We start from the raw sequence: 13633 nt of genomic DNA, 5'->3' as shown, positions 1-13633 counted from the left end.
TAGTCCTCCACAATGTCAACACTGACCCCCTGGATTGAAACAGGGGTCAAGTGTTTCCTGGTCTTCCTGAAGTCCACGATCAGTTCCTTGGTCTTTGCCACGTTGAGCTGCAGATGATTCTGCTCACACCACGTGACAAAGGAGTCGACCACAGCCCGGTACTCTGTCTCATCATCCCTGCTGATGCATCCAACCACCGCAGAGTCATCAGAAAACTTCTGAAGATGGCAGGTCTCTGTGCAGTGGCTGAAGTCTGTGGTGTAGAGGGTGAAGAGGAAGGGGGAGAGGACAGTCCCCTGTGGTGCCCCTGTGTTGCTAATCACCTTGTCAGACACACACTGTGGGAGACGTACATATTGTGGTCTTCCTGTCAGGTAATCAACAATCCAGGACACCAGAGAAGCATCCACCTGCATCGCTGCTAACTTATCACCCAGGAGGGTCGGCCTGATGGTGTTGAAAGCACTGGAAAAGTCAAAAAACATGACCCTCACAGTGCTCGCCGGCTGGTCCAGATGGGTGTAGACACGATTGAGCAGGTAGATGATGGCGTCCTCTGTTCCGAGACGAGGCTGATAAGCGAACTGAAGGGGATCCAGATGTGGTCTTACTATGGGTCGCAGCTGGTCCAGGATGAGCCTTTCCAGGGTCTTCATGATGTGGGAGGTCAGTGCCACGGGCCTGTAATCCTGGGGGCCACTGGGACGTGGCGTCTTTGGTACAGGGACGAGGCATGATGTCTTCCACATCACCGGGACCCTCTGCAGACTCAGACTCAGCATAAACAGTTTATGAAAGACTCCACACAGCTGGGGGGCACAGGCCTTGAGGACAAGGGGACTCACTCCGTCTGGTCCAGCAGACTTGCCTGAGTGAAGTCTCCTCATTTGCATCTCAACCTGGTATTGAGTGAAGGTGATGGGTGGGGGAGGGGTGTCAGGAATCTCACAGGAGGCAACATGTGAAGAGAGAGGCTGGCACAGTGGTGTGGCTCTGGATTCCAGGCTGACTGCAGGTGAGGTTGTGGGGGTGGGAGCAGACACTGTGGTGTCGAATCTATTGAAAAACAGATTCAACTCGTCGGCTCTATTCTCACCTCCCTCAGCTCCCCTGCTGTTGGTTGGCCTGAATCCAGTGATGGTTTTCATGCCCCTACACACCTCTCTCATGGTGTTCTGCTGGAGTTTCCACTCCAGCTTCCTCCTGTAATTGTCCTTAGCCTCTCTGATCTTGTCCTTTAGTAACACCTGGACCTTCCTCACCTCCTCTTTGTTGCCCCCTCTGAAAGCCCTCTTCTTGTTGTTGAGGAGGGCTTTGATGTCCTTAGTCACCCACGGCTTGTTATTTGGGTAACAATGAACAGTCTGAGCTGGAACAATGGAGTCGGTGCAGAAAGTTATGTAGTCTGTGATACACTCAGTAAGCCCATTGATGTCCTCGGCGTGAGGCTCACAGAGTGTTTCCCAGTCGGTCACCTCGAAACAGCCCTGTAGTTCCGCTATTGCCTCCTCTGACCACCTCCTAACAGTCCTGGTGGTCACAGGTTCCCTCCTCACAATTGGCACATAGCGGGGGGTGAGGTGAATCAGGTTATGATCTGACCTACCAAGTGGGGGGAGGGAGGAGGAGCTGTATGCATCCTTGACGTTAGCATACAGTAAGTCTAAAGTTTTCTCTCCCCTGGTGGGACAGTCCACATATTGTTTGAATGTTGGTAGTGTATTGTCCAGTGATACATGGTTGAAGTCACCCGAGATCACAATAAAGGCACTCGGGTGCTGAGTCTGTAGCCGAGCTATGGCAGAGTGGATAGTGTCACATGCAGCTGTGGGGTTAGCAGAGGGGGGAACATAAACAGCCACCAAGATGACGTGAGAGAATTCCCTGGGTAAATAATACGGCCTGAGTCCAACAGCACACAGTTCAGTGTCCGGGCAACAAATCCTTTCTTTGATTGTTATGTTGGCAGGGTTACACCACCGGTTGTTAACTAAAACAGCAAGCCCACCTCCTTTACGCTTACCGCTAGCGATGCTGTCCCTGTCCGCCCGAACAGTGTGGAAGCCTTCCACGGAAGCATTCTCATCGGGAATGACCTGGTGCAGCCATGATTCGGTGAAACACATCAGGCTACACTCTCGGTATTCCCTCTGACTCCGTACCAGTGCTGAGAGCTCGTCGATTTTACTTGCCAACGATCGCACATTTCCCATCACGATAGACGGCAGACACGGTTTAAACCTCCTCCTCGCTTCGAGCCTCCGCTGTCTCACCGTCACCTTTTTTCTTCTCTTCTGTCCTTGACCTCTGCATCCCCGATGTGTTTTCCTCCAAATTTCAGCTGGTACTTCTGCGGGCACTTCTGCGGGCCTGGCCAGCGAGCCGGCCGGCATCAGGGCGATCAGCTGATCTCTGGAGTAAACAGTCCGTGCGTGTAGATGTGCCGCGGTCCCGTTCCATGATAAAAGTAACAGTTCCACGGCCACCAGAAGAACAAAAACTCTCTCAATCCACATGATTGAGTAAGAGATAGAAAACGGAGGAAAATACAAGTCAGAAAAAAAAAAGAATACGTAAGAAAAAAGAGCTAAACTAAGAGAAAAGCAGGAGCGACTGTAACAGGCTGCACGCTGGTTGGCGCATGCGCACTTAACCAGCAAGGAAAGAGTGCAGAAAGGTGCAGACATCCATGTAGAGTGCAGACAGGCAGCACAAACAGTATGTTTGTGTGCTGTTGGGGTGCAGGGTGGGGGCATAAATTTACTGCTCTATAGTCATAAATTCTTAGCCTTAGTTGGCTGTAAAACATGACCAATGTCAACATGTCTTTCAGGAAGGAGATGGCAGAGTCCACTCTGTGTAACAATTTCATCTGAAGTGCGCGCACAGTACTGGCCATCATTGTAAGAAAGAAAAACCTACTTTGCACCAGTCTCTGGATCATAGTAAAAGAACAGCATGGCCCATCAGTGCTTTAGTCTACAGCTTCGCTGAGCTGTTCTCCTGGCTAATATCAGGCTGATATTGTGTAATTTGAACCCTGCATTAGTGGTCACAAGCAAAAGGGGTTGAAAAACCTCGCTTAAAATATTTATAATATGTTATGTTTTATAAGCTCATCTAATTTTTTCTTTAAATATTTGCTTAATAATTTACATGCTCAATTTTCTGTGAATGTCACTTTTTCTTTCTTGAAATTTTTACAATAATAATAGACTGTTTTCCATTCATCTAATGCATGATTTGGATCTTTTTTTCATAAAATACTCCATCAATTTTTATTTAATCATTACATAATTGTGTAGAATTTAGCTGACAGCCAAATGCCTGCTGATTTATTAGAAATATGTAATAAAATAAACTGGAATGAAAAAAACGATTCACTTCCAGATTGACCAGTTTTGTAAGAAAACACTACTAGATGATTCCTCTTGACTTCCATTCACTCTAGAGATTTGTTCTTCCCATCCTGTAATGGATTCAATACAAGCAGGACAGTAGATTTCCTGTGGGTGATTGTCTACTGTCTCTGTGGCTGCCTACACATCCCCACCTTCATCTTTCATTATGTGCATGTGCAAGTATAATCTTACCACTGCAGAGGAGGAGCTGCTGCTTTCTTTCTTGGACACGGCAGCCTGATACATTGCCAGCCGCTCTTTCACCGACACCGACTCAGCCTCCTGGTCCTCAGCGCTCGGGGCCCTCTCCTTGGGATGTCTACCTGCGCTGCCAGCAGCTACACACACAAAGAGATATTAACCATTAAGATGCTTATTTAAAATTTAAAAATTCCCAGCAAGCTAAACTGAACTTTATCCTATTGCTGGATATGTCTTCTCAAGAAAACTGCAGAAAATTTACACCTACTCATTACTTTTCTGGCACATCAGTGACTGCTGCGACAGAGCGTGCCATTTAATTGGACATAAGGGACAGTTTTGTGCATGACGAGTCTGTTACAGTGGAAGAAGCTGAATGAGGGAATAGATTATTTTTATTCGGCAGTTTAGACAGAATAGCACCCATTAAAATATTACATAACACTATAATACATTAAAACATACATAGCATATGTAGGTGTTGGTTGGGTTTCAAGCTCTTCTTTTTGCTGTTTACTAGCAATTAAAAAAATCAATCAAAGACGATTTATATTGAGTTTTATGAGTTTTATACAGACATCTGATTTAGTTCAACATGCCACAGATATTTTAACCAAGAAATTGTAAGAGTCAAATGATCCTGATCAAATACTGACACATAAAAGAAGCAGGATACTCATCAGCCTACATGTTGCACAGAACATCCCTGTGGATGGCCAATTAGAGAGGACCATTGATTTTAGATTTGACTTTTCTGTGCTACAAAGCATCATTAGGCAACAGAGAAGGCTCCAATAAGGCTCAAAATACGCCTACACCGGACCTTTTAGCTCTTGGCATGTTTTCAGCCAACAACACCGTGGGATGAAGCAGACCCAAAATATAAATTATTCTCCCTTATTATATGCTCATGCTGTGACCTTTTGACATTTTGAAATGTTCCTCCTGGCTGTACTTTCACATTAGGTGCTTGTATTTTTTCTCGACATGTATGTTGGTATAACTTGGCAAAAAGTGGATGCCAGGAAGTTTGACTTCATAACAGAGGAAAAAAATATTTGAAAAATGTTGCTTCCTCAATGCATTTGGATGGATGGATGGATGGATTAAATAAATGTTCCCTTTGGTGATTCTGTAGTATACAGATAAGAGCCATGTAAAGTACACACTGCTTTGTAGAGTATATAGTGTTTGTGCTTATCTATCCTAATGCCCATTTATTAAATGGCTGTGGCTTATCATATTCCACTCATCATTTCTATGTCTTCCAAACGAATTCATTTAAAGCCCGATCTCTATTATTGAACCACAGCAACATATCAATGGAGTCTCAATGCTCCCCTCAGCATTACAAAAAAAGACTCATGACTTGGTCAGTGCCCCACTTTTTAATTTCAACTTTGGTTACATTTAACCTAACTGCTGCTTGGAACAACACGTCTATAAGAATATGCAGATATGAAAGAAACCTTCAGAATTTTAATTTCAGTAATTGTTTAGATAAACATAGTAAGCAGTGATAAGACCTAAGGTGTTTATGCAAAAAATAAATGGGAATTTGTTTATTGAACAAGGTCAACTCTTCTGCTTTCCTGAAGGCAACATTTTCCAGCATAATGTCAAAATGTTTTTTTTTCCTCTTTCTTTTTTAACTTCTGTTATTTGAAGCTAAAAACAGAACAACAAATAAAAACCGTTCCATGATTGATGAAAAACGATTTACATTTTCTGTAAAAGAGATGCTCCTTTATTAGCTTGGAATTATGATGTCACCAGTGCTTATAATGGAATAAATGGAGGTTTGAAAGTTAAATTGTGGCCGTAAATTGTGGTGAAACACAGCAGAATGGTGATCTATGTTTTTGTTGACCGATACAGCCGTACCTATGACCTGAATGGAATGTGATCCTGACTGGATACTTTTGTTTTACTTCAGGCCCACATCAAACTGTTACGTGGTCACAGGCGGCAGGATAGTTAAAGCAAAGAAACCCTCCCTGCTTTTGTTTTAGGCAAATCAGCTTATGAAATGCGAGAGTGTGATCGTCACAGGGTTACATCATAACACACAGAAGAGGAAGTTGTGGCTGCTCGAGAGCGGTATCAACAGAGAACAAAGAGGCAGCAAGCTACAAATAAAACATTGTGCTATCAGAAAAGACATAAAACTACTTCACATCTGAATGACTTATTTTTAAGATTCACACTACAGTTTATTGCAACTATGTGTAACTTCTATATTATTACAGTGCAGTATTAAATGCCAGTAAAATCACATGTGTTATAAGCATGTATGTAGTGCTGTGAGATGTTACACTAAAAACTGAAATGCAAAATTGAAAAGAACAAAACTTTCAGTACAGTAAAGTGTCGTTGCTGGGTAACAGATGCAAAACTGTTTGCATGTATTGCAGATCAGGGGAGTGCCTGCCTGAGTACTGCGACACCTGAATGGGAACTTGAAGCCATTCATATTTCTGATGTTGTTTGACATGGGTGGCAACTACCCAGGATGCTTTGCGATTTCCAGTCTATTGCTGTAGCTTTTCCACAATTTACTTTTCCACCATAAAACCACTACTATTATGGTTTCAGCATTCGTGTGGACACCAGCAGAACACATCTGACCGATACTGAGGCACTTACAGTGAGATTACAGTGCACATTGAAAGACTAGGTAAAAATCGTAATCAGTGTAAAGACATTACAATTCAAATGGTTCAATAAGTATTGCTGTAACTATTTTTGAACTGAAGGCATTTTTATACGCAGTCCCTAATTTTCAAAGGCTAATAAATGATCGGACAAACTAGGATAATTCTAAATATAAGGATTGTTTTGAACACTAGGATGAAAATCATTTGTAGTCAATTACTGCCTGAGGTCCAGTTGCAGCTTGTTTTTGGGTCTGAGTATAGAGTTTTGTATTTAATACCTAAAAAGCAAACTCTCTTAGACTGACACCAGGTGACTACTTGGCCATTATAGAATATCCCAGTTGTTAGACTTGGGAAAGTCTCTGGGGTTTCCAGTATGCCTTTTGTCATAATTTGCAATTGGTTATGTTCGGTACTTGTCCAAAGGCTTAGAAACAGGATATCTAAGTAGACACTCACTTTAGATGCCATTACCTTGGACTCCAGTAACACTGGGGAATTGCGGAGTCATCTCTGAACAGAATATGTACTTCAATGTGTATATTATAAGCATATATAGGACTACTTTCTTGCATTGGCACAATATGTCAACTTAAAAATTAAAAAAATAGTACATGCATTTTCTTTTCGTAGTACACTTTTACCAATTACCAATAGTACACTCTTTTCTCTTGTCCCCTTCCCAGTCGGACCAGGAGTGACATGTTTAGCTGCATGTTCTCCTTAAATTGCAATATATAATATCCACAACTGCACCAAAGAGTAAAACACTATAATGTGGATTATTAAACATTAGGTCTCTCTCTTCTAAGTCTCTGTTAGTACATGAATTAATAATTGATCAACAAATTAATTTACTCTGCCTTACAGACCCTTGTTACAACATGATTATGTTTGTTTTAATTAATTAACACCCCTTAGCTGAAGCACAGGCAGACGGGGGGTCACAGCAATCTCCCACTCCAGCTTGTTAATCAACCTAAGACCCAGACAGAGTTTTAATTCATTTGAATGACTCATTTGTCCAACTTAGTTGAAAAATTCAAAAACTAGTTTAACTTGCTATCATCTATTGTCTACCTGGGCCTTACACAGAGTTTCTGTCTGATTTCTCAGACTTTTTATCTGATTTAGTGCTCAGCTCAGATAAAAGAATTATTGTGGGTGATTTTAACATCCATTTAGAAACTAAAAATGACAGCCTCAACACGGCACTTATTAGACTCAATTGTCTTCTCTCAAAATGTAAAAGAACCCACCCACCACTTTAATCACACTCCAGATCTTGTTTTAACATATGGGATAGAAACTGAACATTTGGCAGTGTTTCCTGAAAACCTTCTGATAATTTCCTAATAACATTTAAATTTACAATAATGGGTTACACAGCAGTAGGGAATAGATTTCATCACAATATATGTCTTTCTGAAAGTGCTGTAAAGATATAATTTAACTACTGTTATCTTCTTCAATGCCTTGTGCCAAAATAGTGCAGAGCAGCATCCCCTACAAAGTGTGGTTCTCCCGCTTGACCCTTGCTGAGTGCAGCGCTATAGGTATTACAGGTACTGTGCTCCAATGTTTTGTATCATATCTATCTAATAGACTCTAATTTGTTCATGTAAATGGAGAGTCCTCTTCACACACTGAGGTTAATTATGGAGTTCCACAGGGTTCAGTGCTGGGACCAATTCTGTTTACATTATACATGTTTCCCTTGAAGGTATCCCATGCTTTTTCTCTGCTATGCCCATGACACCCAATTTTATCTATCCATGGAGCCACACCAATTAGTTAAATGGCAGGAATGTCTTAAAAACATAAAGACCTGGATGACTGCAAATGTTCTGCTTCCAAATTCAGATAAAATTAAAGAAATTGTACTTGACCCTAAAAATCTTAGATATATAACCAGATGCTTACTCTATCTTGGACAGAGGTGGAGTCTTCAGCTTTCAGGACCCTTTTCTGTGGAACCAGCTTCCAATTTGGATTTGGGAGACAGACACTATCTCTACTTTTAAGAGTAGGCTTAAAGCTTTCCTTTTTGATAAAGCATATGGCCTGGCCTGCATTTGTATAGCGCTTTTCTAGTCCCTAAGGACCCCAAAGCGCTTTACACTACATTCAGTCATTCACACACACATTCACACACTGGCGATAGCAAGCTACATTGTAGCCACAGCTGCCCTGGGGCGCACTGACAGAGGCGAGGCTGCCGGACACTGGCACCACCGGGCCCTCTGACCACCACCAGTAGGCAAACATGGGGTTAGTATCTTGCCCAAGGTCGAACCACCGACCTTCTGATTAGTGGCTGACCTGCTCTGCCACCTGAGCTACAGCCACCCCATATAGTAAGGGTTGGATCAGTGATCCTTACTACCGTAATTGTCGGGCTATAAGCCGCTACTTTTTGCACAAGCTTTGAACCCTGCAGCTTTTAGTCAGGTGCGGCTTTTCTATGGATTGTCCAGGATTTTTGTCATATCATAAGACGATTTGTTTTGTTTGTTCCGCTGTTGGAACAAACAACGGAAGGGCAGGCATAGTGCCTGGCGGAAGGGCATGTGATCAGACACACAGTATCGGGGTTCAAGAGTGGCATGTTGGTCACATGTCCATCCGCCAGGCAACATAGTGCCGTATAAGTAGCACGAAAAACAAACTTCAAAGTAGCGCTATGCGTTCAGCGGGAGGCGTGGATGACGAGCAGCAATAAACTTGCGAAAAGCAAGTTATGCTCAACTCCACCGGTGGAATCTGACAGCGTGGAAAAGTGTGAAAACATCCAGGATCACCAACGGATTTCGAAGGGCTGGACTGCTGCATGATGGAGAGGAGGACACCGCCACGGCCCTTCTGAGGGTGTTCGATTCTGATACTGACAAGGAGGATTTGTTTGGTTTTGAAAGTGACAACGAAGGAAAGAAGCTGAGAGTGGATGACGAAGCCACCCTAAGCCTGTTCGTTTCCGACACTGGGGAAGAGGACTTTGGTGGTTTTAGAGCGCAGGAAGAAGAGAAAGATGGTGGTGAATGACTGACTTTTCTTCTTGTTAAAGCCGTGTCACTGCACCTGAGCCTAAAAGGTAGTCCGAATCTATTTTTCTGGTGTGCTGTAGGTTATTGTTATGTACTACATTTGTTACTCATGAAGAGAGTTACTTATGAAGCACAGTACATGTTTCCTACTTGCAATTACCGGTACTTGTACATATACCTAAAAAGTTATGCAAATATGTACCCATAACTTGTTTTTCAAAATATTAATAAAAGGGGTGTGTCTCCAAACAGCCATCTCTTTCCTGACAATTCCCTTTGTGCATATTCTCTTACATATGATAAGTTAACATTGAAACACCTGCGGCTTTTAGTCAGGTGCAGCTAATGTATGTACAAAACAGGATTTTCCCCTGATTTTAGCTTGTGCGGCTAATATTCAGGTGCGCTTTGTAGTCCGGGAAATACGGTACATGCTTTATGAAAAAGGAAAGTCCTCCCTTATATATGCTGCAATAGGTCTAGGCTGTTAGGGGATTCCCATGATGCATTGAGTGTCTCTTCTTCAGTCAAATTTTTCACTCACTATGTGTTTATACACTTGTCTGCATTCATTAGTTATTATCTCTGGCTCTCTTCCACAGTATGTCTTTGTCCCGTTTTCCTCCCCTCAGAGGGCCACCCCTCCCTAAGCCTGGTTCTCCCAGAGGTTTCTTCCTTCCAACTGTCGCCAAAGCTTTTGCTCATAAGGGGTCATGTGATTTTTTGTTTTTTCTCTGTTTTCTTTGTACTATTTTGTATTATTGTAGGCAACTGTAGTTATGATTTGGCACTATATAAACAAAATTTTATTAAATTGATGTAACTTGAATATCTTTATAGACTACTTTGCATTTAATCTTTTATTCATCTCATTCTACAGTGTGTCTTTTATCATGTTTTCCTCCTCTTACCCCCAACCGGTCAGAGCAGACAGCTGCCCCTGAGCCGGTTTCTGCCGGAGGTTTCTCTCTTTTAAAGGGGAATTTCCCCTTTCCTATTCTTGCCTGCTTATCTCTCTATTATTGTAGGGTCTTTACCTTAGAATATGAAGCGCCTTGAGCCAACTGCTGTTGTGATTTGGCACTACATAAAAAACCAAATTAATCTGAATTGAATTGAATTGAATTGAATCTCTCATTGATGTCTTTGGTGTTTTTTAGTTTTTCAGCCTAGCAATGACCTACTTCACATGCTCTTTGGACCTCATATTGTCTGCTATAACTCAAAAAGATAACAAATGTAAGTTCAGTGTTGAAATCAGCTCCAGACCTTTTAGCTGCCTATTTTTATCAGTCTCTGGAAGTGGCGGACTATGTCTAGAAATGGCTACAATTCTTAAACAATTAATGCAATATTTTTGTTAAATAACTTGCATCAAAACAGAAACACCACAATGATTAATAAAAACCACTGTGGTGGTGTTCAGAAACAAAATTCTAAAACCTGCACCTAACTGTTTGTGACAAGTTCAAAATGAGAACGGGTTGCAAACACATATGAATTTTGCTGTGCCACATACCGGCATGACCAAGCTTTCATTCAGATGACATGTGACAAAAGCATGCTCTCCTCATCCCACCAATTTTAGCTTTCTGCTATGTGTGGCATGGTAGTGCAGCCAGTAACACATCACTGGGGGAAATAAGCTGCCCAAACAGCAGCACCTGAAAATAAACCTGCTACCTCCCATAAATATGGGTTGGAAATCCTACACCTCAGGCTGCAATGTTACTGGGTGCCAGCCTGATGACAGAAACCCAAGGATAATGCCCTCATTTATCACCAGAGACAAATGTTCACGTCATGGTCTGGAGTTGTCAGAGAGGCAGAGACATGACGGTTCTGACGACTGAGAGCAGTGACAACAGTGCTTTAGGTATCTCTGGCTTTTGAGAAGGGTATGCTCTATGTAAAGCTATGGCAGCATGGAGGTGAGGTCAGCAGACTCCAAAGAAAAAATATCCCCAGTCCTTTTATAATCCAGATTTGTCTGCAGTGTTGTGTTTCCCTGTAACATGAGATTTAAAGGGCAGGAGTGAGTGCCGGGGAGCACATGTGCATCTAAGAAAAATTCAAGAAGATTCTAGAAATTAAAGAAACTTCCTAAAAGATGTTTTCAAACATCTAAAGTCATTTAACTCTCTCCTCATGCTGCCACTAATTGACAGTGACACCAGTAGATGTTTAATTAGCATTAATATCAGCTTACGAACACAGACTCATTGTTTAAGATGCCCCAGCATAATGAGGGCCAAATATCTGTTTACAGTGTGGTATTCATATCAGAACAAGCGTCTTTTAAAGGCTTAATCTTGTAACCTGTGTGATTTGTTTTTTGATGGATGCTTCCAGGCATATTTATCCATTACACTGTTTTCTTCCTTTTAGATTATTAGCGTCTTATCTTCTCAATGCCACAGCGGCAGCACAAATGATGGAACCAGCTCGGAGGTACTAGAAGGGGAAGAAAGTAAAGTCAATAGAAGAGGCCAAGCTACTGGCAGTATTCATGGCCCAGTGATAATACTGAGCTGAGCTGAGGGTCAGTGACCTTCTGTCACTGCCTCTTCTAAAGCAACCATTGGCTGGTTAGAAGTGAAAAGGTGAAGGGAGAGGGGGTGTTAGTGAGGGAAGCGTCAGAGGAGAAATAAAAGGAACATGAGAGTGAATTTGGTGGTTAAGGGTGTGAGAGAATATGGCATGGCTTCATAGCTCAAAGTGAAATCAGGGACCATAGATGTGTTGCAGGCCAAAGCCGTCCCCTAATCACGACGGTGTCACCTCCTTCTCTGCCCTCTCCTCACAACAGAAGCTTTAAGCCACACAATTTCTGTTCTGTGCTTACTGACCAGAGCGCTTATCTGGTAAGGCTAGACAGGAGAGCCAAAACTAGCTTCACTAATTGAAATGTCAGCCATGGAGGGCGATTTCTTCCTCACCGACAAAAGCAAAACAGGCAGAATAATTAAGCTGTCAAATCTATCAAAATAACTTCTTTACAAGGAGACTGGATTACCCTCGAGTGTTTCCTTATGCCATGCTAAGCACTTTGTCTCCAATTTGTTATGCTTTTAGAATAGCTTAGATGAGACTGCTGCCGGTTATGACTGGTGGAAACAGGAAGGGCCCATGCATGTTTTATGGCAAAGCACAAATCCTAGTGGAATTATAGAAACATTCTACAATATCTCATCTCATTCTTTGTGAAGCTCCCATCACCTGAAAACAAAAGAGCCCCTCCACTTCATCTTATTCTTGATTTCACACCAAAGATGTCTCATGTCTGTGCAGCCCAGCTATATCAAACTGTTTCATTATCAGCTAAAATGCCATCTCCCATTTCCAATCTGTCTCCTTCCACTCACGCTCCGGTGGAAAATCACTTACAAAGAGCTGTGCTGCTGTGCTGACAGTGGTTTTTTTGTTGGTACAAGAGCCAGCTTTGATATGCTGATAGTCTTCATATATCACTTACCTTCTGTATGTTGCGTTTAAGTGAAACAACAATAGAATCCAATGGAAGTGAAAAAGACGTTGGGACTTCCAGAAAGTTAAACAATTTTTGTTACCCAGTCTTAACCCAGCACAGAAAGTCAATCCTGGTTAGAGACAGACGGTGAGGCTTGGAGACCAGCTCCAGCAGTGTGTTCCCCAGCTCAATGAGGCCCAGGCATCCAGTGACAGCTGATTTTATTTTAGCAGTTCCCCTTCGTAAAAAATAGGATGGACTTTGGAAAGGGGGTAAGTGGATGTGGCTTTTTTTAGAGTCAAGTATCAAGGTACTCAACATGCTCTCGGCCTTATGTCACAGCAGACTTATGGAGACAGTCGTCCCGACCACATGAGCTGAAAAACTCACTCTTGGTACGTCCTACATTTACGCACCAGAGAGCAGGGAGACACTTGGCATTTTGAATCACTGCTTGTTAGCAGGCTAAATATCATGGCATTTTAGGATTTGACACAAACAGGAAAGATATATTTTATACATACTGCCTAATAAACACAATTCATGCAACTAAGGACAAGAGATGTGGTTTAACCAATTAAAATGAGCACCTTCTGCTTGCAATCCTGAGAATAGATTAGTCTAGTGTAGTTAAAAGGCTGAAAGCAAAGTCTGGCTTTTTCTAAAGTTCAAAAACTCAATACACACAATAGCACTTAAACCTGCAAAAATTGGTATTGCAGTACCAGCATTTATGTCCTGGGCTGTTTTCTGTCATTGTAAAACCAGAGTTTTAAATTAGGTAGTGTGTGTACACGTCAGGTCAGGATTCAGACTTCTCTAAATGCTTGGTTTCCGACAGCATTTCTTCATTTGGCACGA

General features: G+C 42.2%; 1 protein-coding gene across 1 annotated transcript in view; it reads right to left on the bottom strand.

Annotated features, from left to right (window-relative positions):
* xirp2a (xin actin binding repeat containing 2a) overlaps positions 1 to 12968 on the bottom strand; it is a 34687-nt gene extending 21719 nt beyond the window's left edge. The window contains exons 1-2 of the mRNA XM_085348437.1: positions 12779 to 12968; positions 3594 to 3739 (exon numbers count right to left, since the gene is read on the bottom strand). Of these exons, the coding sequence (XP_085204563.1) occupies positions 3594 to 3647 (54 nt within the window). The 5' untranslated portion in view covers positions 3648 to 3739; positions 12779 to 12968. The remainder of the gene's footprint in view (positions 1 to 3593; positions 3740 to 12778) is intronic.
* Between the last annotated feature and the right edge of the window lie 665 nt (positions 12969 to 13633).

This window comes from Diplotaxodon limnothrissa, linkage group LG23 (genome assembly GCF_057381915.1).
Source record: "Diplotaxodon limnothrissa isolate DT_005_m linkage group LG23, D_limnothrissa_male_GT1.1, whole genome shotgun sequence".
NCBI lineage: Eukaryota > Metazoa > Chordata > Actinopteri > Cichliformes > Cichlidae > Diplotaxodon > Diplotaxodon limnothrissa.
Note: the sequence above shows the minus strand (reverse complement) of the source record. Positions and strands in the feature narration are given on the sequence as shown.